The sequence below is a fragment of the Oryza brachyantha genome, chromosome 4 (assembly GCF_000231095.2).
Source record: "Oryza brachyantha chromosome 4, ObraRS2, whole genome shotgun sequence".
In the NCBI taxonomy this organism is placed as follows: domain Eukaryota; kingdom Viridiplantae; phylum Streptophyta; class Magnoliopsida; order Poales; family Poaceae; genus Oryza; species Oryza brachyantha.
The window spans coordinates 2,442,979-2,470,602 of NC_023166.2; the positions used below are offsets into that span (position 1 = coordinate 2,442,979).

At 46.0% G+C, this 27,624-nt stretch overlaps 2 protein-coding genes and 2 pseudogenes across 2 annotated transcripts; 2 read left to right on the forward strand and 2 right to left on the reverse strand.

Moving 5' to 3' along the window:
- Positions 1-907: 907 nt before the first annotated feature.
- Positions 908-6,947, reverse strand: LOC102722572 (annotated as a pseudogene).
- Positions 6,948-9,053: 2,106 nt separating this feature from the next.
- LOC102722852 lies at positions 9,054-11,079 on the forward strand (annotated as a pseudogene).
- A 1,410-nt stretch (positions 11,080-12,489) lies between these two features.
- LOC102699304 (1-aminocyclopropane-1-carboxylate oxidase homolog 1-like) lies at positions 12,490-19,257 on the forward strand. The gene is made up of 3 exons (XM_015836321.2): positions 12,490-13,090; positions 18,185-18,506; positions 18,749-19,257. Exons 1-3 carry the CDS (start codon positions 12,492-12,494, stop codon positions 19,007-19,009), a joined length of 1,182 nt encoding a protein of 393 aa, XP_015691807.2. The 5' UTR covers positions 12,490-12,491; the 3' UTR covers positions 19,010-19,257.
- Positions 19,258-23,851: 4,594 nt separating this feature from the next.
- Positions 23,852-26,418, reverse strand: LOC102699583 (subtilisin-like protease 4). Its single transcript, XM_006653115.3, has one exon. It carries the CDS (start codon positions 26,395-26,397, stop codon positions 24,142-24,144), a length of 2,256 nt encoding a protein of 751 aa, XP_006653178.2. The 5' UTR covers positions 26,398-26,418; the 3' UTR covers positions 23,852-24,141.
- Positions 26,419-27,624: the final 1,206 nt, after the last annotated feature.

A 27,624-nucleotide genomic window follows, 5' to 3' on the forward strand; every position in this document is an offset into this window, starting at 1 on the left:
TCGATCCATTACCTATATACTCTCCCGAGACATCAAGTCACCTACACACGAATCAAACAAATAAACCATATTCCGAGACCAAGCATCCCCAACTTGACTCATTATTAGCAAAACAACAGTACTCATACGTATAGAAACTAACTAGATGTCGAATTCACGAAGAACCAAAAAGATAACCGAAATCTGAAACTGCCGGGGCTGACCTGTCAGTTTGACCGCCCATATGCATGTGGTCTGACCACAAGTGTCTATCCAGTCTGACCGCCCATATACCTGCAGTCTGACCGCCCGTCACAAAAACATTTAACTCGCAAACCACCAATTTGTTCATCACAAAAACATATAGATCACTCCTTGATCTTACAGTGCCATTGCCACAAGATAATCTCAATTGGTGCTTTCCATGGATAGGTTTGCAATATATATAGACATAATAGTGCGATGTTTTTTATTACCGTGTTGCATGTCTCAGAATGCGCTTTCTTTTTTCCGTTCTCCCTCTAACTATCATATCCAATCAGTAAAAAAAATCTCCAGTATAAAAAATGTATGCTCTTAAGTTGGTTGGCATCACTGGTTTAGAAAACAAAAGTAAAACTTTTATTATGTTTATTTGTATTGGCCATATGTTTACTCTGTTTTCTCACAGTGGTTATAAACAAAAATATTGTCCACCTTTTAAAAAATGAAAATCAAAAAAAGGCATCCCCTTTTATTTATATTAGTAACATTTAGCAAAATAAGTCTGGCACAAAAATTCAATAGGAAAGTTATCGTATTCCTATGGTGCAACCTAAGCGAAACATTGTTGACGGCATATAATTTGTCCATGCTTACTTTAAATTTGTAATAGAACCATTTTAAAAAGTATCCTTTAATAAACCAACCCCCCAAAAAAAATTAACATTTACTGTTGCTGATCTTGCTGGGTTTGTGATGGCTGCCTCAGTGTAAGCAGCTGATGTAGTTGGTCCATGTAAGAGCTCAGTGGTTGGAGTGAACCAGTCGCCACATTGTGATCGCTGCTGATCTCACCAGCAACAACTTTTAGGTGCTGGACTTGAGCAGTCAATCTTTCAGTCAGAGCTGGACAAAGAACAAACAGACAAACGATGTTATGGACCAGTTTTGCCAATGTAAATACAAGCAACAAACACAGCCAGGGAGGCAGGGATGCAGGAACTATTGGTTTGCCTGAGTAATTCATGGCTTGTTAAGTCATATGTTTCTCAATCTTTAGTATCAACTTCTCCTATGTAATGTGCTTGATATTGTTTCAGCACATTTCTTATAAAGGTGGCCTAGTGTAATAAATTAAGCAATGTTGCAAAAAAGGGCTTGCCTAAACAAATTCTCCTATGTATAAGGAGCCTGCTCGAAGGGAGGGGACCAGCCCTATAACTTTATATTATTCTCTCCATCCCTTGTTGCCTAGTGCACGGTTCACAAATCATTCCCGAGCCAAAAAAAGAGGAAAATTGATTTTCTTGGATTTCACAAAAACTGTTTAAAAACAGTTAACTCCTGATAAATCTAGTCAAATATTGTCAAAATTTTGAAGTTTCATTTGATGTTTATAAAATTGATCAAAAAACGAGTAGTTTGTGTTCTTGAGCCAGCCACACAAGTCCAGTTTTTTTTTAAAAAACCAAATGGTTTTCAACGATTGTGTTATAAAAGTTAGCCGACAAAGCAGAACCACGACTAACCTTCCTGATCTTACTGGACGTTGATCAACTCAGACACACCAGATGACGATATAGGAACACAATATTTAGTAATGAGGTTTGGCGCTTCTTCCCAATTAATATAGCACCACCACTAGCGATTCTTGGCCTCACTGCCATCCTTTCTCTATGTGCCTAGCCTATATTGTCGTCAACATGGTTACATTATGGAGCTTTCTCTCTCTATTTGAAAGGTTGTTGGATTACACTAACTCTAACCTATACCACCTAATACAACACTATGTCCAACTGTAACATAGTAGAACAAGTATATTCAATAACTATTCGCACAAACTCCACCTTGGCGGATATATACCACTAGAAGTACTAGAAACCACCATGCTGATTTGTTAGTCCTCTAAACTTGGGTTGCTTTATTTTATAGCTTAATTGCAAGCCGACTGACGAGCCTGCACTAGACTCAATGCCATCAAGAGACTCTGTTATTCCCATAATTTATTCATATGGACTCCAACTTACATAGTGCTCCACCCTCTCTCCAATAATAACATTCATCTTTCCAAGCCAAATTGAATTTCCTTTTAGCTAGCACATACCCGAGACAATAAAGAACATGTTCATCTCCGTCTTCTATCCTAAATTTGATTTTATCCACTTTATTACCAGATAACCGATGCCATCACCAAATAGATAAATTCAAACTCACCAAACCAGTACAGAGAGAATCCTTTCTTCTGAAGAAGACAGAAATAGACAAGAAAGTCAGAAACCGGCAACAAGGCCTGGCCACCACCCGCAGGAGAAAATTAGACGCTGATTCTCGCCAGGTTGGATGCCTCGCAGGCCTTCCATAAGCTAATTTCCTCCATGATTTTCATCCCTAATTGTGGTGCAGCCATCTCTTTGTGTTGAAAAATCCTCCTATTCCTCTCAACCCAAATTTCCTAGGTTATGAGAATTGTTACTATTCTCCCTTGAGTGACACAACTTTTATATGTCCCCACCATGCATACTCGCATATCTTGGATTGTCATAACCTTGCCATGTTAGAACAATCATCCTAGTACCTCTTCCTAACCACCTCAATGTCCCATTGAGTTGTGTGAATTGGAAACACGATTCTTGAACCATTTGCCCAACTCTGTAATATGGTTTCTTCTGACTCAACTTGATGGTTAGTTAGCATTTTAATGTTGTATCTTTGCTTCGTGTTCCTTCAAGTATGACATTGCCTCGGTCATATGCTACAACATGACAAAATGAGCATAATCATGTTGGCTATGGTCAATATCGATAGTTTTCTATCTAATCATCTAAACCCGCTCTAGCTTGTCCTCATGTCTTGACCGTGGAACTCCAATTGGGCTAGTCTTTGACATATAGTCCACAGAATTCGATGACTTCCTCAGTGGTGTACCCTTAAGTCATGCTTCCCTATGGATAAGATTGGTTCCACACATAACCCACCAAAATAATCATATACCTCTCATACAGGCATATCTGCTTGATGAACATATATAGGGTCGCATTGTCTATTTCAAAACGTGGACAATGAGATGTACCATGACATCAATGAACTTAGGTGGGAAATACATCCTAAGATGACAGAGTGTCTTCACAACATCTGCTTGTAGCTCATCTAGTCCCTTTGCATCAATAACCTTCTATCCTATTGCATTGAAAGTAGTATAACATCATTATCTTATGCCTAACTTTCAATGGTAGGAGGTTCCTAATAGCAACTGGTAGAATCCGTGTAATTCGGACATGTCAGTCATGTAACTTCATCCCAACCAATGTGAGGTTGTCCTTTGAGATCCACTTGCTCGAATGTCACGTCTAGTAATTTACACAATTTTCTAATAATATGTATGCATTCAATCTCGGTCTCGGACTAGCCCGAGTACACACTGTGACAATTGTGTATAAATCCATTTTATTAATAAACCAAATAAAATAAACATAGTCTTAACAACACGGCCAACGATCTCTTTTGTTGCTCGATCCTCCTTGTGTTTCCGCTTTCATGAGTCTAACTTGATACAATGCTGAAACTATCGACTCTAATACCACTTGTTATAAAATTTAGCCAATAAAGAAGAACCACAACTAACCTTTCTGATCTTACCAGACATTGATTAACATGGACAAGCCAGGTGATAACACAAGGACACATGATATTTATTAACGGAATTCAAGCAAAGCCTAATCCCCAGGACTGATTCATGGGCACTCCTCCCAGTCAATACAGAAGCTAGCTCCCCCTAATTAAATGACTGTTGGGTTAAAAATTCTGACGCTAACTCTAACCCCTACTGCCTAACACAACCTAAGTTCATTTGTAACCTAATATATAAGGCTAGTATATTTGAGACATTCTACAGTACTTTTTGATTCTGGTGCTACACACTCTTTTATTGCAAGAAAATTTGTGGGAATGCTTGGGTTAAGAAGGGAAGAGTTAAGAAACCCGATACGGGTCAGTACTCCAGGGCATAGTATGATTTCGGACCTTTATAGCCCTAATGTGCCCATAGAAATCCAAGGGACATCCTTTCTAGCCAATCTCAAATCAAAAACCAGTTCTCTCAAATCAAAAACCAGTTCCAGCGGTTGCAGCGACAGCGCAGCGGCGGCGCAGAGCTCGGCTTGGACGTGGCGGGGAGGCTGCACGGACTCGCGCGGCGCGGGCGTGCTGGGCCGAGCGGCCGGTGGCCCAGGCGGAGGGGGAGGGGAGGCGCACGCGGGGTGGCTGGGACCTAGGCCGAACCACAGTTGGGGCCGACCCAGGAGGGAGGAAGGGGAGGCGCGCGGGAGGAGAGGAGGGAGCGGGCCGGCTTGGCCGGACCGGGCCGGGAGAGGGAGGAGGGGAAAAAGAAAAGGAAAACGAGAGGAGGAAAATTGGACTTTGGCCCAATTTGAGGAGGAAGGGAAAAAGAAAGAAAAAGGAGGGAAAAAGGAAAGCCCCACTTTTGCCGAGTTTTAGATTAATTTTTGGGCAAAATTTTATACTCTGTACTTTAAGTTTAAATCCTGTTAATCGATTTGGAACCACGATTTAATTAAATTAATTTCTTTAGAGGGATTTTTCCTGAGTTAATTAAGCCAATTATTATTTACAAATTTCTTTTACGAATTAGGCTTGAGATAAACTCCGGGTGTGACAGCTGGATAAACCCAAGAGAAAATCTACATGGTAAACTAGTGAATAGTGAATAATGAATAACGAATGAGACAAAAGGAGAAAAAACATAGAGGGTGCCTCTATATATGCTTGAGTATCAAAGTAAGCAAAGCTCAAGCTACAGTGAACAAAACTATCTAAGGACATGCAATCCTTGAAAAAAATTAAGACAGGTGCAATCAGACAAGTTGCAAATCTATGGAAAATTCTTGCACCAAGTGAACGAATACAAATCTAGTTTAATTTAAAACATGGCCAACAAAGGAGGAACAAATCTGAAGTGAAAGTAATAACATGTATGTCCCATTTTAAATCAGTAGCCGTGGAAGAAGTGCATCATCAAATATATTCAACATTTTTAGAAGGAACAAACACGATCAATTGGAAGGCACATTCACCATGTACTGTGTAAGAAGTGCAGTATAACCTACTCTCTCCGTTCCATATTATAAGACTTTATGAGTTTTGCCTAGATTCATCGATGTATCAATGTATATGTTTTGTATATATGTCTAGATTCATCATCACACAAATGAATCTGGCTAGACAGAAAGTCTTATAATGTACAACAGATGGAATATTTAGCAATGTAGCGTTTGAATATACAACATATATGGAGCCATGCATCTGCTTGCACTATACATAACATCTGTTGAGTTTAATTGCAGTCTTACCATATATTTCAATCATCATTTGAAGAAATAAACAAATACATGTCAAAAGATAAGGAAGGAAAGTTACCATCTTTCCACTGTGCTTGCTGGTCCATTGCTTGCAGCCTGATTTTTAGCTCATTGTTGTGAGATACAAGCCCATCATTATTCCTCTGCAAATATATCAAAAGTAACTAAGATTCTGAAAACTCCTTATCAAAATGATTCGGATAACAAACCTGCATCACTATCACTTGTGCATGTAACCTAGCAGTTTCGTTCTGCAGCACATGTACTTTCCTTTCAAGCTCCGCTATGTACTTCATCTTGTTTTCCTTTGACTTCGCAACATATGCCCGGTTGTTTAGAATTCTGAAAAATATGGACAATAAGATGATCGTTTTCATTAACCATAAGTATTGTTAACCCCCCTCAAAACATAGCTAGACTCGTAGATTTGAAAGAGTTCACCTCTTGACCCTCTTAGGATCAGTCAAAACAACCTCTGAGAGGAGCATATTCGCCACGATCTTCTTCTTTTCATCCTCACTGAACTTCACATTGCCAAACTCCACAGCAATTGGAGCAGTGGCATTGCCAACAGATCCATTCCCATCAGTATGTACCTCTAAAGTTGGCAGAGTAAGGCTAGACAGCTGCTGATTAATAGCACCAACATTGAGGTTCCCCATCATGAAGCTGTCAAGTGACAAGCTACGACAATGCTGGGATGTGCTGCAAACCCTCGAGCTCTTGGCTTTGTTCCTATTGTTGTCAGAAGGGCTCCACACTAGTAGGCCATGTGCTTGGTTGTCTATCTGTTCACACGCCTAGGTGCCGCCATTGGAAGAGGCTAGAATGCCCAGGCCCCTCACGGCAGCAGCCATCATGCCCTCTGATTGATGGCCCTTGGTCATTGTCACCTCTGCCTTAACTGGTGCCAGGGGTAGTATTCGTTGGGTTCTGATGTGAATACCCTAAGGGGATGTCACTATGTGACTGCCTATGCCCTAGCATAAGCGGTAGCTTGCTAAATGGACACCGGTCTGATCTTATCGATTGAAGTGAGAGAGAAATCACCGGTGGCACATCTAAGCCATCATATGGAGGTGAGGTGATGGAGTCCATCGATGAAAAAGTATTAGGATAGAGTGAGCACAAGTCTCTAGGCCCAAAGACATGGCCAACTTCTACCGTAGGAGCCAACTATGTTGGTTCTAGGTAGTCAGAAAAGACAGGTCCTGCCAAAGAGATGAAATAGGTAAGAGTAGTGCAGAACAGAGGCAGGAATGTCGATTGCTCAAGGCAGCGGTGGGAGGAGAGGTTGGGGATGGAGGGGACTTGCGACGGCATCGCCATGGCATGGCTCCCATTGTTGCATCCGTCTAGCAAAGAGAGGCGATGCGAGGGTTCATCCTCCATGTTTAGCACAAGGAAGGGGAGCAAGTGGCGGCTAGGGTTTTGTGAGGATACTAATAGGCACGATGAGAATCAATTGGGAATATGAAAGAGGAAGCATCAAGTAACATTTGTGAAGGTTTTGTTTATGTAGTATGGGTGGTGTGCAGAAATAGAAAGGCATGTGCAATAAAACCGACATACCTCTGCCATATGTCTTGTTCTGATCACACATGTATATAGGCCACAAGCCCATAAGCGGTAACGTAGCTTGCACTTGATGTACTTCTCATGAAACTATTGGGCCAAAAATATTGTGGTGCCACTTACATATGTGTAGGAAAAAATGGGTTTGAGTCTTTGGAAATATCGTAGTGCCTATGGGTAAACCCTAATGGGCGTAGGGGTGCCTCGATACTCCAGTCTAAAATGGCACCCCCTCATGCAGAGTTGTCCACTCTATGGGCCTAAAATTAGGTCGTGCATGAAAGAAAAGAAACTGCCCATGAAAGGTTTGCAAAGCCACTAGTGGTAGTGTAGCTACCGCAGTTATCGTCAAAACAATCACAAATTTGCAAATCAAACATAAATTTTTGGATCATGCGGTAATTCGCACTTATTGCTCGGTTTTAGCCGAAAACCACCGTTGGTTGAACCAAAGTAAACTACAATAGGGACAGCTTTGTCGTGGTATCAACATAGTTTGCCGTGGTTACCATAGGTTTGGAGTGAAAACTGGTGCTAATTAAATCAAAAAAGATTGAATTTAGATGGATTTTATCCAAATAAAACTGCTGGTTACTACTACCACACCCTAGCAGTAGCACTAACCGGTGGTTTTGTGCATTGTGGGCCTATGTGTAAATTGAGGTCAGCTGGTCTAATTTACATCCAACAAGTTCTACGCCTAAAAAAGTCCAGCACTCTGGCTGTGGCAGCATGGTATTGTTTTCTTGCCGCACACTTGCGTGTCTGTTCAGCTTCTATTTCTCTTCTTTGCTACTTGTGGGTGATGTGGATTAGTAGTATACCCGTGTGTTGTACGTATTCGGATAGTACATGTGGTTCCAAGAGATAGAGATAGATATAGCGAACCATGTTCAGTACAACTAGGTATTATAGGCTCGAGTTTTGTTGTGCCCAGAAATTTCATCAATTTTTAAACAATAGCATGTATTAAATCCCGGTTCAGAACCAACCTAAGTACACACTATGACAAATCATTACATTTCCATCGTTTCATTAAACAAACAACTTAACAAGTCTTAAGCAATACAACGGAAAAAATAAAACACTAATGCAGCTAAGCAGCGAACAACACCCAACAAGCAACTCTTGAGCAAAGCGACTCGCCTAGTCTTCCAAAAGATTCTCGTTAGTCACACAGCTACGAATTCTAGGGAAAATTGCAAGGCTGAGTACAACTATCATACTCAACGAGCCACGTCAAACAAATACAATAAATAATGTATAAGGACGTACAAAGGAATAAATATCTAAAAATTTCTATAATCGTTCTCCTGCATAGTATCTATACCTAGGGATGGTCGTTCTCCCATGTAGTATTTATACCTAGGGGATGGTAAAGGGTTTAATTATTTTATCTATAAAATTGAAGAATTGGATTTAAAATAGGATTGGGCTTAAATTTTATAGATTTTTACCCAAAATTTTTCAAGGGTTAAAGTAGATCTGGGAAAAAAACAAAAGACCTTGGTCCATTACCACCTAGGTCCTCCTCCATGAAAAAAAACCAGAAAAGTTATTTGTCTTTAAAAAACTTCCCCAGTTGTACTTTTTTAATAATGGAAATCATTCATTTATGTATTTACTCTATAAATGTTACAGCCAATTATTATAGAGATTACGATATAAACGATCATAAATTACAAACTAATAGCTTGATTAAAACAAAAAAACTATTTAGAATTGTATTCCTCAATGTACTACTATCGCTGGAGTAGGAAATATATCTCAAAAATAACCGTAAATGCCAATTTAATCAAATTCCGTTTTTTACTATATCTGGCGAGTACCATCGAACAAAACAAAAGTAAAAGATACAAGCCCACGGCTTCTGCCGGTTAAATAGTGTCTCGTCTCGGCGCGCGGCGGTGGCGTCTCCCCGCCGCTGTGCTGTTCACCATGTCCGCCTCTGCTCCCGCCTACGACCGCGTAGCCGAGCTCCGCGCGCTGGACGCCACCTTGTCCGGCGTCCACGGCCTCGTCGCCTCCGGCCTCGCCGCCGTCCCCCGCATCTTCCGCGTCCCCGACCCCGAGCCACCGCCTCCCAACAGCCAAGAAGCAGCAGCAGCAGCGCCGCCGCCGTCGTCCATCCCGGTGGTCGACATCGGCCGCGGCGACCGCGACGCCGTGGTCGCGGCCGTCCGCACGCCGCGGCGGAGTGGGGATTCTTCCAGGTGACGGGCCACGGCGTGCCCGGGGAGGTGGCCGCCGCGGCGCTCGCGGCGGCGAGGGCCTTCCAAGAGGCGCCCGGCGGGGAGGGCAGCGACAAGGCGCGGCTCTACTCGCGCGACCCGGCGAGGGCCGCCAAGTACAACTGCAACTTCGACCTGTACCAGTCGCCGGCGGCCAACTGGCGCTACACGCTCTACCTCCGCATAGAACCCGACCCGCCGCCCGCCGCCGACCTGCCGGAATACTGTCGGTGAGCGCCACCCCCTTCTCTTCTTCTTCCCCTAATTTCTTTGTGTGTTTTTTTTCAGTACCAGCAATCTGTAGCTGTAAATGATGTTGCTTTCCTTGAACAACAGCACGAGAGTTCGTTATTTTCTTCATATTTTTTACTGCTCAATTGTTGAGCAATTAGCTGGACTGAACCAGAAAAATCCATTGACCTCAATTAGCTACAGCATGTGTATATTGTTCATCTGAAAATGAAAATGGGTACTGCAATTCTCCTTGTCGTACATCAGTTTTAAGTTTAGTAAGTTAAGCTACATAAAATTCTTAACTCTGTCAGTTTCATCAGCTGTACTCTGAATCTATGGTCCTCACCAGTCACCACTATGTTCAATATTTGTAAAAGAAAGCATTTCCTTTCAGGGATGTCTTCTTTGATTATGCCAAGAATGTGAAGGGCTTGTTCGACACCTTGTTCATGTTGCTGTCAGAGGCTCTTGGGCTCAAACAGAGCTACCTGACAGACATAGGATGCAACCAGGGGCAGATGATACTATGCCACTACTACCCACCATGCCCCCAGCCTGAGCTCGCCATTGGGATAACACGCCATTCAGACTCAGGCTTCCTGACCGTGCTTCTCCAGGACCAAACTGGTGGCCTGCAAGTCCTCCATGACAACCAGTGGGTCGACGTCGTGCCGATACCTGGAGCTTTCATCGTCAATCTAGGCGATCTCATGCAGGTATCATATTCGGAGTCCATAAAATACAGAACGAAATTAGGCAGTGTCTTGCAGGTATCATGTTCAGAATCCACAGAACACACAAAGAAATTAAGCGGTTTCTTGCAGATACCATGTCTAGAATCTACAGAACAAACATGAAATTTTGCAGTCTCTTGCTGGTATCTTGTTAAGAGTCCACAGAACATACAATGAGCACTAAAAAACCCAACTTGTTTGCCCTACATTGTTGAACGCTTGTGCATCATCTCATTTCTGAACATATATTGGAGACCTAACATTTTAACCAACGGCCAGATGATCTCAAATGATAAGTTCAAGAGCGCAGAGCATAGGGTGGTGGCACAGAGCTCAGGGCCGAGAGTATCCATCGCATGTTTTCCCAGTAACCCAGCATCGACGAGGATGTACGGCCCGATTAAGGAGTTGTTGTCCGATGATAGTCCTGCTTTGTATAGAGAAACACTTGCCAGAGATTATGTAGCACATTACTACTCTGTCGGGTTAGGTCCCAAAAAGGCTATATATGATTTCCTGTTATGAACAGAGGAGATGACATTAACTTCCACAAAACAATTCTGGAAGAAGTGTAAGTTTGGATCCAGTTAGTACTGTTACTATCATTTGTTATCTTTGACCTTTGGCTCTGTTGCTTATGTAAGATGTGTATTTTCGGCACAGGCCAGAGATGTAAACCATTTTCATTATTATCTAAAAAAAATGTAAGTTGTGTACGAACTACCTTGTGATTTTAATGTTAAGATTATATCCAGTTTGATAGTCGAAGTCTTTTGGTACACTACTGTGAAACTTCTTTTCGTAGACTCCTATGAAACGTTATCTGTGCTTATTCGTTGGCGATTTTGGCTTATTTTATTTATTCGTCTTCTGAATCATACAGTCCTTTACAAAAAATGTCTAATTTATGATGACAAAGATATTGTCATATACTCGCTTCATCCCAAAATAAATCAATCAATCGGTTTCCGTGTCCAACGTTTAACTATCCGATTTATTTGAAATTTTTTAAAAACTTGAAAAAAAATTAGTCGCACGTAAAGTTCTATACATGATTTATCATCTAATAAAAATAAAATTATTAATTGTAATTTTTTTAACAAGACGAAGAGTCAAACATCATAGATAAAAAGTGAAAAATTGGTTTGTTTTGAGACCGAGAGAGTATACAGCTCCTGTTTTCATCGTTTGGGTGTCATTTTAGCTCATTTATCATGCAGAAGAGTGCTTAGGCATGCTGTAGGCTGAAATTGGGATTGTTGTTAGTATTCAAGAAGCTGAATAGCTATCCATTTTTTATGACAATTACAGCCCCATAAACAAGACACTTACATTTGACGAAGGCAGTCAACCAAAGATGCATGGAGCCACGTCGGATAGACAATGCCTCCGTCCTATAATAACTTTATTTTTCGTTTTCTTTGTCCAAAGTTTAACCATTTATCTTATTTGAAAAATTTATATAAAAATTTAAAAAAATTAGTCACGCATAAACTATTATTCCATCTGATAACAATAAAAATATTAATCATAAAAAAATTAAATAAGACGAAAAGTCAAAGCATTGTATCTATAGATGGCCAAATGGGCGGGCTGGGCCGGCACGGCCCAGACACGGTCGGGCTCCTGCCGAAGTCTGTCGAGCCGGCACGGCCCGATCAACATGTCGGGCCGACCCACGGGCGACACCGGTGGCCTAGGCATGGCCCAATACCACTCGGATCGGCTTGGTCCATCGTGCCTTTTAAAAAAATAAGTTTGTATTTCACCCCCTCGCTTTATTTGGACTGTTAAAATAAGTCTATTTTCGCTCCCTCTTCTTTGGACTGTATTATATATGGCTAGAATAAGTCTATTTTACATACTTCTTTTTTAACTATGCCTTATATAAATAAATTAAGTCTATTTAAGATCCATAATATTTTTTTATTAAATCGGACCGGGCCGGGCCGACCCACCGTGCCAAGGGTGCGGCCTAGGCACAGCCCAACCGTCGAGCCGGGCCAACTCGAGTCCGACACCGACCGGACCGTGTCGTGCTTGGACCGGGCCACGACGCCATGCCTTGGGGCAGGCCATCGGGCCTCGGCCTTATGGCCAACAATAATTATATCTAAAAGCTAAAAAATGATTTTATTTTGTATCGGAGGCAATAGATAAGCATGCGTGCGGCGCGTGATCTCTCTCGCCGCCACCAACTCCACCAAACACTGGAGCTAGTCACCATGCCCGCCGCCTACGACCGTGCCGCCGAGCTCCGCGCGCTCGACGCCACCCTCTCCGGCGTCCGCGGCCTCGTCGCGTCCGGCGCCACCAACGTCCCGCGCATCTTCCACGTCCATGGGGAGGGGGAGTGGGAGGGGGGCTCCCCCGACCAGCAGGTCTCTTCCTCCGGTGACCAAGAACCATCCGCTGCGGCGGCGACCGTCCCGGTGATCGACATCGGGGGAGCCGACCGCGCGGCCGTGGCGGAGGCCGTCCGGCGGGCGGCGGAGGAGTGGGGGTTCTTCCAGGTGACGGGGCACGGGGTGCCCCCGGCCGCGATGGCCGCGGCGGTGGGCGCGGCGCGCGCGTTCCACGAGGCCGACGGCGGCGAGGGCAGCGACAAGGCGAGGATCTACTCGCGGGAGCCCGGCCGGGCGATCAAGTACCACTGCAACTTCGACCTGTACCAGTCGCCGGTGGCCAACTGGCGCGACACGCTCTACCTCCGCGTCGCCCCCGACCCGCCGGCGCCGGCCGACATGCCGGAGATCTGCCGGTGAGAAGTCACTGCTCTTGCCTCACCTTCCTCCTCCCTCTCTCAACTACTTTACTAGTGTAGCACTAATAATTAAATCTTGTATGCTGTAAAAAAATTTAAAATAGTAGAAAAATGAGTCACCGGAATCTCACGGTCTAAAAAAATCTGACGTTAATCAAATCATAAAAATAATATCTGATTAGAAATATAAATTCATAATTAAAATTTAAAAAAACTAAAAAAAAGTCCATGTATAAATACAGTTTAGAAGAAAATCCAAAGTTCAGATTACAAATTAAAAAATAATTGGTATCGAATGAATAGGCCATCTAGATGTCACCCCAGAAATTTACACCAAATTTCTGAACAATAGCATGTATTAAATCTCGGTCCAGGCATCAGCCCGAGTACACACTATGACAAATCAATACACAGTTCCACGACTTAAAAAACAAGTAAAAACAATTATCTATCGAAATGCAGCGGAAAAGGAAACAAACTAGACCAGGTAGTCTTCAGCTTCAGCTGGCGATGACGGCTCCACACCACAGGCATTCTTGACGGCGGGCTGAACCTCACTTCAACCTTGGGAACAACCTTCTGACTGGAACTCTGGCACTTGCTCCGGTGGGGGAAAAATTAAGCAAGGCTGAGTATAAACCACCGTACTCGACAAGTAACACCCAAGAGAGGAGAATAATGAATGCAATAGGGTATCAAGGATAGGCTAAGGTTAAATTGCACAACGCTGCAGTAATTTAGCAAAACAGTAAATAAAATAGACTGAAATAAAAGTAAAGTAAACATTTAAAATAATCATCCACTGTTCAACGTTACACCACGTTGCAACAGGCCCAAACCGCTGTCGAACGTTACATCACGTAGCGACAGGGTCAACCCTTTGCCCAACGTTAAACCACGTTGCGACAGACCCAAACCACTGCCAACGTTACACCACATTGCACAGGGTCAAACCAGTTCCAAGGTTAATAAAATTATTGAAGGGGTTCAACTAATCCCAGTGAATCTGTCAGTTCGCCCAATAACCGCGGGCATGGCTATTCGAATAGTTTTACTCTGCAGAGGTGTACAACTTTACCCACAAGACATGGCTCCCAAGCATGTTACCATGCTCCAACGTATCACCACGATACATCAGTACGGAAACCATGATAAGACCTTTCACTTAACCCTCCCTAGACAATCGCACCACACTTCAGGTTTCACCCCTCCTTTACACCAAGTCGGGCAGTCCCCTCTTGTGCCTTGGTGAATCCGGAAGCAGCAGAGGCTTTCGTTACACCACGATTGCCCGTCCATACTCCATCACGCTCACCCTTGCCTTGGTACGTCGAATAGGGACAAGCTAGTTTACGAGTCTCACCGTTGCCCATTCTGGCTTGTGGTTAGTACGTGTAAGACTTTCAGGGTTTCCTGAGAACCGGTCCTTAATTGCCGTGGGCACGACTCTCAAAACCATGCACCCACAGCCCACCATAAGCAATATTTTAGTTGTATTAATCCTCAACGGGATATTAATAATGATTACAACCATTAAAGGTCTATTAAAGTGTAACAGTAATTAAGTAATAATTGGTGAGCTAGTTGAACTAAGCATGGCTAAGCATTGCCTAACCCTAAGTCTAGTCAAATTAACCCTGGGATGACAATAATAATAAATGGGGATCAACGGGTATAAAGGTAAATGCCCAATAGATAAATAAAGTAAATACATTTGAATACAATGCATGTTTGAATGTAAAAGCGGGGGACTTTATAATCATAGGTTCAATATGATCAAAGAAGGGTGCCACTTGACTTGCTTAGACACACGAGGAACTTCGGCGACGACTTCGGGAACGAACGGCGCTGCGACGGGGGAAAAACCTACGACAAACAAGGCAAAACAAACAAAACAGGCTATAAAACTACTGAAACAGAGAAAGAAACTATTTTTAATGGATTCTTGGTATTTTTCTGGATTTAATGAAACTTGAATGGACCTAAACGGAGACTAGATGAATTACTTATGAATTTTAGAAGTTTATCTGTGTTTTTTTAACTAAACAGAAAAGTCCTAAATCAATTATTGCGCAATTAATGGGGCTGCTGACGTCAGCGAGGAGAGAGGAGGCGCTGACGGGTGGGGGCCACCTGTCGGTGGGAGAGAGGGGAGAGGAGAGGCTGACAGGTGGGTCCCACGGGAGGAGAGAGGGAGGAGGGGCGCGGCGGCGGCTGACGGGTGGGACCCGTCGGTCAGAGATAGAGAGCAGGGGAGCGGGGAGGGGAGATGCTCGGCGGGCGGCGACAGCGGCGTGGAGGCGATGCGGACGGCATGGCGGCGGGCGGAGAGGAAAAGAGAGAGATAGAGAGGACAGCAACGGCTTACCGGCGACGAGGACGGCGGCGGCAAGTCGGCGAGGGCCGAGGACAGGTGGTGACGGTCGGCACGAGGTAGGTCGGCGGCAGCGATGGAGATCGCTCGGCCGCGCTAGCGTGGTGGCACGACGGACAACGGCCAGCGACGGCAACGGCCGAGAAGAGAAAAGGAATCCGACGGGGAGAGGAGGGAGGAGCGGTGCGCGACGACGGCTTTGGCGTCGTGGCGTGTGCACGGGGAGGCAGAGGACGATGGAGGGAGGGGAAACCGTGGCGATGGCGGCCGGGGACTGGCGGCGGTGTCGGCGCGAGAAAGGGGCGGCGCCGGGAGAAGCGGGGCGGTAGCGACGGCCAAAAGAAGGAAGGCAGCAGCGCGGCCAGGCGGCAGAGGGCGGCGACCGGTGGACGGCGATGCGAACAAGCGGGCAACGGCAACGCCCAAGGCACGCACGCGCACGGCGGCGGCGGCGGCCTCGGCGGCATCCTGCGGAGAGGAAAAGAGGGGAGGAGGGGAGCGGAGAGGCTCACCGGCGACGGGAACGACGGCAACGGGTCGGCGAGGAGGCGGGATAGGTGGCGACGTCCGACGGCACGACGGCGACGACCGGGCGATGGGATCGGGGTGGCGGTGGCGAGGTCGGACGCAGCGGCGACCGGGTGGTGAGAGGATGCGCGGGTGCTGGAGATGCCCGTCGGCGACGACCGGGGCGGCAGCAAGTCGGCGACGGTGAGGCGGAGGTGATGACGCGGCTGGACGACGACGAAGGGCGCCCGGCAACGAGATCGAACGGCGGCGACGACGGGGCAGCGCGGCGGCGGCCTCGGGCAGAGAGGAAAAAGTGGGCGACGGCGCGGCGGCGGTGGGGATTTATAGTGTGGGGAGGCCGGCTAGGGCGGGGCGGAGGTTGGAGACCGAGTCGGGCGCGGCGAGGACTCGGCGGCGGCGGTTGCGGTGGTGGTTGCAGCGGCGGCGCGGCGTCCGGCTCGGACGCGGCCGGCGCGGGCGCGGGCGAGCTGGCGCGGTCGCTGACAGTTGGGCCCCACTTGTCAGTGGCACACGGGAGGAGGGAGGCGGCAACGGACTTCGCGGGTGCGGCGCGGGCGAGCTGGGCCGAGGCGGCGGCCCAGGCGGAGGGGAGCGCGCGCGCGAGGAGAGGAGGCCGGTCGGCTGGGCCGGCCGAGCGGAAAGATGGGCCGGCTCGGCTGGGCCGGCCCGGGAAGGAGGAGAGGAAAAAGAAAAAAAGAAAAAGAAAAGAAAGGGGAGGAAAATTGGACTTCGACCCAATTTGAGAAGGAAGGGAAAAAGAAAGGAAAAAGGAGGGAAAAGGAAAGCTCCACTTTTACCGAGTTTTAAATTAATTTGTTTAGCCAAATTTTATTCTTCTGCAATTTGAATTTAAATCTTATTAATCATTTAAAATGCTTTCGGGACATTTTAGAACGTCCGAAAAGTTTCCAATTAAATTAAATTAATTTATTACACTGAGTTTTCTCCTGAACTTTAATTAACAAATTATTTTTAATGCATTATTTAATTAATTCTTGGCTTGGGTAAAACTCAGGGCGTGATACTAGAGATACAATTTAAGAACATCTAAAATTTCTGTTAAAATAATTAATATCAGACAAAACAGTTTAGCCACAATGCTAGTTAATCTTATTAGTTAAGTATTTAGTGGGATCAAAGATGAGCATGATGATTAGATCCAAGATCTTGTCATGTGCTGAGTAATAAACAATCCCAGTAAGTAATTAAGGACAACGAACGCCTGCACGAAGGCAGGATGCGGAACACGGCTGGCACGTCACATTGCTTTATTTATTTATTTAGGGTGATTTCAAAAATTTTTAGAACAAATGTCACGTCAGAAGTTTGACTAGATATTGGAAGGGATTTTCGGACATAAATGAAAAAAAATTACGGATTCCACTAAGAAACTAAGAGACAAATCTTTTAAGTCTAATTAATTCATCATTAGCACATGTTGGTTAATATAGCACGTATGGCTAATCATGGCCTAATTAGGCTCAAAAGACTCGTCTCATAATTTCTCCCATAATGTGCAATTAGATTTTTTGTTCCATCTATGTTTAAGGCTATATTTATGTATCCAAAGATTTGATGCGATGTTTTTTGAAAAACTTTTTAGTAACTAAACATGCCTTATTCGTTTATATTTGTGTACATTGTACTACATGAATGTTCCAACATGTCAAAATAACTATTTCAATGAAGAAAGGAACATGCCAAAAATGTCCAGAATGACAACTCAAGCTTCATAGTATTAGGACAAATTAAATCCCAGCATTGATGAATAAACGTGAAGGGACTGAAAAGATGATGCAAGGTTCCATTCTTTCATCTCAAGTGCCCAAAATTAAAATACGAGAGTAATTTCAGTAAGATTGATATAATCAATACTTATCCTTCTGTATTCAAACTCGCAATGTCATCGAGAAAACTAATTGCGCAATGATATTACTGTGTGGTACCTCCGTTTGTATTATCTTAAAAGCTAATTGTGCAATGATAGCACCACTTTGTTAGAAATGTTTTCGTGTTGAGCTTGTGTGCTCGATGCTTTACTGAAATCACAATTTCCCCTGTACTTACAGAGTTTCTCTGTTTTCTGGTATATTTCTAAACTATAAATTGGATCTTTAAGACTTATCCTTACCATCAATTCTCCCATTATTTTAGTTTTAAGGACATCATATGCAACTTGTTTGCAGGGATGAACTATTTGAATATGCCGAACAAGTAAAGAATTTGGGAAACACATTGTTTGAGCTGCTTTCCGAGGGCCTTGGGCTTAAACCGAGCTACCTGACAGACATAGAGTGCAACCAGGGGCAGATCATACTATGCCACTACTACCCTCCTTGCCCTCAGCCTGAGCTTGCCATTGGCACAAGCCGTCATTCGGACTCCGGCTTCCTCACCATACTTCTCCAGGACGACATTGGGGGCCTCCAGATCTTCCATGAGGACCGGTGGGTCGATGTCACACCAACTCCTGGGGCGTTCATTGTGAATGTCGGCGATCTCTTGCAGGTACCATATTTAGACTTCAGATCAACCAGACTCGAATTCTGAAAGAGCAATTTTACAGTTCTTAAGGAGATATTGAGAGATACCAAAATTTAGTGTAAAATTTGATACCTCCCAGTACCACACTAAAATTTTGATACCACCGGTACCTTATCAAGCACGGTAAAATTGCTCATTCTGAAAATGTAAGATGTGTTCTTGATTATTTTGGAGCTTATTTCTTTCCAATTTGATCGCTTGTTCAGTTGATCACCAATGACAAATTCAAAAGTGTGGAGCATAGAGTGGTGGCGAAGAACGCCGGACCGAGAGTCTCGATCGCTTGCTTCTTCAGCACTCATTTTCATCCGATTTCCACGAGGATGTATGGCCCGATCAAGGAGCTGTTGTCTGATGAGAATCCGCCTTTGTACAGGGAGACACTCGTCAGAGATTACCTTACGCGTTACTACGCCATTGGGCTAGATGGCAAGGCCAAGACGGCTCTTTCTGATTTCCGATTGTAAATTGCAAAACGATGTCTATGATGTGCCTGTGTGAATTGTATCATGTACTTAATTAGAAGCAGTAAAGATTGGAGAAATGTGTATGACTTCTCCAGAAAGATGATTAACCTGGTTATGCATGCTGTAAAAGAATCAAAGACAGTATAGTTCCAGGCTTCCAAGATGTGCTCATGTGCACACAGGCATACAAGGGACCTCTGTAGGATGCTATTGTATTGTTATGCCATGGAATAAAGATACTTTCCAATCCTCAGCTCTTGCTCAGCTTCATTTTTGTCTGAAGGACAAAACTGGTTTAAGAGGTTCCTCACTCTCAAAACCAAGTAAAACCCACACCCCCACTCTGACAATGCTATCAAAACCACATTCTTCATGTTCTCAAAAAAACCCACATTCTTCACTGCAGGCCATATCAAAGCCTAGCAACAACTTGCAGGAAAAAAAAATCAAATTGGCAATAGCAGGTAATACTCGAACTCTACCTTGAAGATCCCACTCAATTAAAAAAAAATCTACATTGAAAGAACACGAATTACCAGGTACGTCACTACTGAAGCTCAATCACAGTTGACACCCTACTTCTGAAGTTCTATCAGAGAGTGTCAGTGTGAAGATTTAACTGTGAATCTGACAAAACATGGCATACAAATCTAAGAAGAGCTACACAAGATCTGTACACAAGTTATTCAACAAATTCAACACAACTTTAAACAAAAGATTACATCCAAATCATTAGTAGCACAGTGATATGGCAAGAACACAAAATAATCACCAGATCTAGCAGGCAACAGAACAGTGACTGACATGTACGAATCAAACAGTTCCTTCAAGAACTAACCAAACATTCAGGTTTTCAAGAACAACCACTGATCATCTTAACGTTAACGACATTCAGTTGTTCAGAATATGCACATATCACAGGAAACCACAGTACCTGACAGAAATGGGTGACTGTCACTCATTCCACATTTATTCAGATATTAAGAATGAGCAATTTTACAGTCCTTGAAAAGGTACTATGAGGTACTACTTTTTTCTATGTAAATTTTAGTACCTTCCAATACCTTAGATATTAAAAATTACCAAATTTTACGCTAAAATTTTGGTACCTCTCTATACCTACTCAAGGACTATAAAATTGTTCATTAAGAATATGCAGATTTCATATATATCACAAGAACATACCAAAATTGGTGACTGGTCATTGCACATTTTTCAGATATCAGGTTATCAGATAGATCCACCAAAGAGTCAAGCAAACCGAGGTAGAAACTTAGACGACCTAAAGAACAGAAAAGATCCCCAAGAACCTATAAAACCACATTATTCACTGTTGGCACTACCAAAACCTAGTAACAGCTTACAGAATTCAAACTGGCAATGGCAGGTATTCATACCCTTCCTTAAAGATCTCACTCAACAAAAAGATGTACATTAAAAGAACAACAAATATCAGGTACTACTGAAGCTCAATCACAGTTAACTAAACGTCAGAAAACATCACGGAGTAGCAATGTGAAAATTTAACTGTGAATGACAAAGGATGGCACAAAGTACAATGAAGATGCTCAGTATTTCTCAGTTCGTCAACTTACTCGACGCAACCTCAAACTCAAGATTACGTCCGAATTATCAATAGCAGTCCAACAAGTCCTTCAGGAACTAACCCCAGCATTGAGGTATTCAGTAACAAACAAACGCTGGCAATGATAACAGTAATTATATTCACTCAAAGCATTCATTCAGAATATTCAGATATCATTAAGGAATCACAAGAACTGACAACAGTGGGTGGCTATCACTGCACAGTTATTCATGCATTTCCATCAAAAAGTCAAGCAGCCCGAGGTACAAACTCTGAAAACCCAAAGAACACAACAGATTGCCCAAGAACTAACGTACCTGATCAGGATTGGTTACAGGAATAGAAAGAGAGAGAAAACCATTTTAAGAACCTATCAAAGAACTGATCGAAACTGGACAAAAACAGGGAGTGGATTTTATACCTCCAAAGAATATCCCCTCATTTATTGCATGCTATCAAATGAAGAAAGATTAACATAAAATATATCACAACACAAACATGTAAGTTCAAATATAACTTCTACCCATCTGTGCCCCGTTCCTCCGACCACGATCATAGCAACGCTGATGGTGGCAGAAGTGGCCCCTCCAAACCCAAGGTGTGTCAGCCGAGCTCTATGCCTCTATGACCGTATGACGTCGATGGCGGTGGAAGGATCCGCTCCTCCAACCCCGAGGTGTGAGCCCAGCTCGACGGCGTCGAAGGCGGTGGGAGGTTTGGCGGGCGATGGCAATGGTCCTGCTCCTCCAAGTCCGTTTCCTCCGGAGGAAGCCCCGCGCTGGTCGGTGACGACGGTCTCGAGGCTTGGGGCGTTGGAGTCGGCGGTGCCTTCCGCTGCAGCGCGCGGCGAGGGGTCAGGGACGAACATCCGAACCAGAACGCCGTTCACCATCGCCATCCCGCATACGAGACACCCGCCACCTTCCACCGCGGTGCGCGGCGGGTGGTCAGGGACGAACATCCGAACCTCCACGCCGTTCACCATCGCCCGCCCGCACACGAGGCGCTCGGCGTGGGGCACCTCGTCCTCGTCCAGCGTCCAGTCCCCGCCGCCGCGCGAACACATCAGTAGCCTCCGCAACCCCGCCGTCCACGCCCCGCTCAGCCTGCGGGACAAGGCGGCGATCAAGGCGGTGACGCTAACGCCCCCCATGGTGATGCCGACGGTGACGAAGAACACGAAAGGATTGGTGTCCTGGAGAAGTGGAGAATCCCCTCGCTCCTCCGCGCTCGCCTTCCCTCCCCCCTCCGCCGTCCCTCGTCGCCTTCCTCCTCGGCCTCCGGCGAAGCGGCTCCGTCTCCGGCGAAGTGGCTTGCGAGAAACGCAACGGTCTGCTTAGCTGGCTCGCCCACCTGGCTGCATATATAAAGCGGTGTGGCCCTCGTGGCAAATCACGCACCGTCCGATCTTTGATCCGCGTTCCGCAACTGTACGATCTCCAATACTCTGCGCCCCCACCGACTCATGGGACCCACCCGCTATATAACCAAACCACCTCCACGGCTCCCCCCTCTCCTCCGCGCCATTGCCAATCCTTCGAAACAGCACAGAACGCACGCGAGAAGAAGAAGAAGAAGGAGAGAGGGGCGAGAGGTGAGGGGGTGGTGACTGGTGGGCGAGCAATGGCGGGGAGGAGCGAGTCGGGCGACTGGCATGTGTCGCGGCGGAAGCGGCGGGTCCCGTTCATGGAGTACCTGAGCGTCTACATCCCGTGGCTGCGGAAGGAGGCCGACTGCAACGTGTGCCACGAGAAGATGGGGCGCCGCGACAAGGTGGTGAGGCGGGAGTGCTGCGGGGTGTGGTTCCACCGCCGCTGCGTCCAGGCGTGGAGGGAGGACCGGGCGTCGATCGCCAAGCTCTGCCCGGGCTGCTACGGCGACCTCGACCCGCCGCCGCCGCCCCGATGGCCGCAGGTGTGATCTTCGCGCGTACGGTTCGGTTCGGTTCCGACGGTTTCCCTGGCCAGCTCTGATGAATGCGCCGTGGATGACTAGTTCTCTTCATCGTCTTAGCTCTAGTTCTCTCTGACGAAAGCTTTCGTGGCGCCCCGCGCCGCATCTTGCTTAGGTTTTTTGGAACTAGTCGAGATTAGGTTCGTGGCGATCCTGTTAGAGTTTGTTAGGTTCTAGTATTGCATTAGTTCATTGTGATACTTTTTGGTCCAAATCCGTTTCTCGTGTTGCTTCCTCTGTAACATCGATCTGAAGGTTTGGATAGGGATGAATATCCGAAGATTTTTTTGGGGGCGCCTGTTTTTGATTTGGGTGCTTCAAGTGATCAAGTTTCATCGTAGTTTCTCTCTGCTGGGTGGCATGATTGTTCAATTCATTCCATCTGGATTTACGCAGGTTGCGTGACTTTTGATGAACTGCTCTGAATAAGTTCGTTAGGTTGCAGCATTTTTGGTGTCGTTACTTCTTGTGATGGTTAGTGCTTGTCTCCCTTTTTTTACCATTTGCGTCGGAATGACTGAAAACCTGAACAATTTCAAGCAAACGGTTGGTTTCAGTGGGTTCATGAGGGTATTGTCTCCAATTTGCATGTCAGCATAAGATTCTGCAATGAAATTTGAAGATTGTTTGCAATATCATTTGCACTACTGCAGCCGTTCTGCTGCTTTATAGACATTTTATGCTATGAGATATTTCTGTATTATGAATATTGTGAACGGTTCCGTTGCTCAGTAGTGCTGCAGTATGCGCTGATAAAAGTTCATCTGTTCACGACAGAAGTTTGGAAATTTACAGGCAGTTGTGTCCCTGAAAGTCTGAAACTCTGAAAGAGTGAAACTGAAATCTGAGGCACTACTCAAGTGATATGTTGTGGTAAAAGACTTGAACCAGCTTAGTATCTCCGTATTTTAATTGGTGACGTCGTTGACTTTTTTGACACATGTTTGAGCATTTGTTTTATTCCAAAATTTTATATAAATGTGTGAAAACATAAGTTTTAATTAAAATATATTTAGTAGTAAATCAATTCCAATAAAATAAATGATAATTAAATATCATTTTAATAAGAATGGTTAAGTGTGTGGCAAAAAATCAACATATTAAAATACGAAGGGAGTAAACATTTCAAGTTTTGGGATTCTTAATCTCTGAATATGCGACAATGTTTCGCTATTTTCTACCAGTTTTCTTCAGGAGATTTATTTTAGTCCAACAAAAAGTATCTCGAGGTACCAGTACCTCGCGGCACCAAATCGTTTCTGATCGTTAGATCTAACAGTACACATCCTACTCAGCTAGATCCAACGATTAGAAACGATTTGATAAGTACCTCGAGGTACTTTATGTGCTCTATCGCTATGACAGTAGCTTCTAGACTGTAAAACTGAGATTAGGTCATTAGGATAATGCCACTCACACTAATTAGCCTATGGATTTTTTTGGATTTGAAGAGTAATTCTAAATAGCAAACAGAGAGTTTACACAGGATGATCAATGTTATGTTATTAATCGCATACATTGATCTTATCTTCCAGTGCTAATGATCCTGGTTTAGCAATCGATCATCGCTACACCTACAGCTAGCTGATTTGATTCACGCCACCAAGAGAACGGCGAGCGGGCTGTGAACGGAATGCTTCCGGGAGACCCACCGCAAGCTGCCCGCCGTCGCGGTGTTGACGGCGGGTTTGAGGCCTCTCTTGAACCTGACAGTGAACTCCTTCCTCTGGAGCGCGCCGCCGAACTCCAGCCTGTCCGGCACCACCTCGACGGCGACGCCCCGCGGCTCGACGACCTCCGCTCTGTACACCTCCGACGGCTCCCCGACGTTGGTCGCCGTGCGCCTCGCCTCGGCCACCGGCGCCGCCGCCGTGAGCGTCACCAGGAAGGACGGGTAGTTGAGGTCCTTGCCCTGGATCTTCTTGGACTGGGCGCAGCTGACGTTCTGCATCGGCTGCGCGATCATGTCGTTCACGAAGCTGTCGTTGTAGCCGAGGCCGCAGATGTAGGGGATCAGGTCCTCCGCCGTGAGGTCGTAGACGAGCCCCGGGTCCAGGGCCTTGGTCGGGTTCACCAGCCCGGCTCCCATGGCGAAGTGGCTCGCCGGCTGGCCGGTCGACTCGTCGATCACCGGCGTGCCGTCAGGGTGCGTCACGTCGGCGGTTGTCATCAGCGCCGACTTGATCACGTGCGGCGACCAATCCGGGTGCGCCTTCTTTATCACGGCCGCGATCCCAGAGAGGTGCGGCGTCGACATGGACGTGCCGCTTTTCGCGCTGAAGGTCCGGGTGCGCGCGGCGGTGCTTGCGCCGGGACGCTTGTCCGGGACGGCGGCGACGATGTTCGTGCCGGGGCCGGTGATGTCGGGCTTCAGCACGCCGATGTTGGGCAGGTCGCAGGGCCCTCTCGAGGAGTACTCGGCGATGGCCGGAAGCGAGGACGCGTTCAGCGCAATTCCGGCGAAGCGGAGGCTCGCCGTGGGGTTCGCCGTGGAGATCACGTAGGCCTTGATCGTCTCGCCGTCGGCATAGCTGACGCGCGACACGGCCATGAAGTTGGTCCCCAGTGGTGTCGTCGCGAGGAGGTGCCTCTGGTCGGAGATGGCGATCATGCCCACGCCGCCGGCATCCCCGATCATCTTCTCGAGCGTTTCTTGATCGTCGATGCGATCGCAGAGCACGATCTTGCCGCGGACATCGACCACCTTCAGCGTGCCGTCGGCGAAATTTCCGCGGACGTAGACGATCGGCTTGTTGTTGACGCTTCCGTAACTGTTGGGCACCTCGCCGTCGAGTACCAGCCCGTTGCCGAGCTGGACCTTGGAGAGGACGCGCCGTCCCATGGTGCTCGCGCCGACGGTGAGCTGCCACGGCGCGCAGTTGGTGACTGTCGCGGGGGTCGGGCCGTTGTTCCCGGCGCTGGTGCTGAAGAACACACCCGACATGACGGCCGAGAAGCTCCCGACGGCGATGAGGTCGTCGTAGAACGGCTTCTGCGTCTCGTCGGAGGCGGAGATGGAGAGCACGTCGACGCCGTCAATAAAGGCGCTCTTCTCCGTCTCGGTGAGCATCTCCGTCGAGGAGCACTTGTCCGCGAAGCACACCTCGTACATGGCAAGGTGCGCGCGGGGGGCCATGCCGGAGGCCGTCCCGAGGTTGAACCTCTCCACCTCGACGTTCCCGACGAAGGCGCCGACGGCGGTGCTCGCCGTGTGCGTGCCGTGGTCCTCGAGCGTCTTCGCCCGCCCGCCGATGAGCTTGTTGTTGCACGGCGCGCCGCCGAAGTCGCACCGTCCGCGCCACTTGGGCGGCGGCCGTCGCATCCCCTCGTCCCCGAACGAGGCGTGGCGCGGGTCGACGCCGCTGTCGAGGACGCCGACGATGATGCCCTCCCCCATGTTCCCGGCCACGCTCCATGCCCCCGTCCGCGGCCCGCTCATCCCGAGCAGCCGCGGTGTGTCCGTGGTGGCGAGCCTGTACGTGGCGTCAGGGATCGCGTCGACGCACCACTCCAGTCTCGCCATGGCCGCCGCCTCCCGCGCCGTCAGCCGCGCGGCGAACCCGCTGACGACGTGCTGGTAGGAGTAGACCATCCTCTCCCCGATCGCGGGCCTGCCGCCACCGCCGACGCCGTGGAGGATCGCGTCGGCGGTGGTGTTGAGCGCGGAGACGAGCAGCGAGGCGTGCCAAGCGCGCAGAGGCTGGCCGGCCTCCTTGGGGCCATTCGTCCGGCAGACGACCACTAGGTACGTCCTCAGGGTGTCGTCGTCGCCGGCGGCGGTGGTGGGATCGATGGCGGAGAGGATGGTGGCGGCGAGGAGGAGGAGCAAAGGTCGGATCGAGGAGTGCATGGTGGCGGTGGAGTGGAGGGGTTGGGGAGAAGCGATGGTGGGGTGTGGGTTTTAGTAGCGCGCGCAAGGCGATGTGCGTTTGGAGCTGACCAGCATGCGATGTCTATATTTAGCGTAAGACTGGAAGCTGCAGTCGTACCATACCCTGCATCGGTGCGGCCCGTCACGTGTCTGGGTGCCGCGGTAGCTCACCATTAACATTTTATAGAAACCCTTGTTATTTTTTCACTGAAATTTATTTTAGTTCTTAGATCACTAAGAAAACATATATAAATATATATATATATATATATTATTTTTCATTTGCAAACATATCGTTTGGCTTTTATGAAAAAGCCAAAGTGTTACCCATTGGAATTATACTAAGATACGTACGTAAGTACTCTCTCTTTGACATTTTTAGGGCCCATTTGAATCACAGGAATAAAAAAACGGAGGAATAGAAAAAACATATAATTCTGACAGGAACGTAGGTGTAAAACAGATCATTGCAAAACACAGAAAAAATATAGAAATGACCGTTTAATTGGACCACGGGAAAAACACTGGAATTTAAGGAGAGATATAGACTCAAAGAATTTTTTCCACGAGGTTCAACATCTTGTTAAATTTTCTCTAAAACTTGTATAGGAATATGCATTCCATAGGAATTTTATAGTATTTCATAGGATTCATTCCTTTGATTCAAAGGACTTTGTAGGAAAAATTCCTATAGGAATGAAATCCTCTAAAATTCCTATGCAATTCCTTTGAATCAAAAGGGGCCTTATTTATGGAGTCAAACTTTTGAATCTGTCGATCATCTTATTTAAAAATTTTATGTAAATATATAAAATTATAAGTCATTCATAATTTTTTTAAGTAATAAATCAAATTATAACAAAACAATTATATATTTTTTAAATAAGATGAATGGTCAAAATAGATCGAAAGTCTAAATATTTTATATTATAGTCCTTTGAAAAAACTTTTATCACAAATAGACACTTAGAAACTTAAACAAAAAACCTTTTGCTCGACGTCGTGGTCCAATATCTTAGCGCTAAAGATGATGACGCTAACACCTTCGATCTCGTGATAGCTAAGTCATACGAAGAAAGACCCCAAAGTTATTGGCATTGAGATCTATTTGAAAATAAAAATTCATAAATGATATATATATATATATATATATATATATATATATATATATATATATGTGTGTGTGTGTAAGAAAAAATATTTGCA

Excerpts from the sequence above, each read along its gene's own strand:
- LOC102699583 (XM_006653115.3), bottom strand. The coding sequence starts at position 26,397 with ATGCACTCCTCGATCCGACCTTTGCTCCTCCTCCTCGCCGCCACCATC.
- LOC102699304 (XM_015836321.2), top strand. The coding sequence starts at position 12,492 with ATGCGTGCGGCGCGTGATCTCTCTCGCCGCCACCAACTCCACCAAACA. Across the intron at positions 13,091-18,184 it reads GACATGCCGGAGATCTGCCG|GGATGAACTATTTGAATATG; the intron begins GTGAGAAGTCAC and ends ACTTGTTTGCAG. Across the intron at positions 18,507-18,748 it reads ATGTCGGCGATCTCTTGCAG|TTGATCACCAATGACAAATT; the intron begins GTACCATATTTA and ends TCGCTTGTTCAG.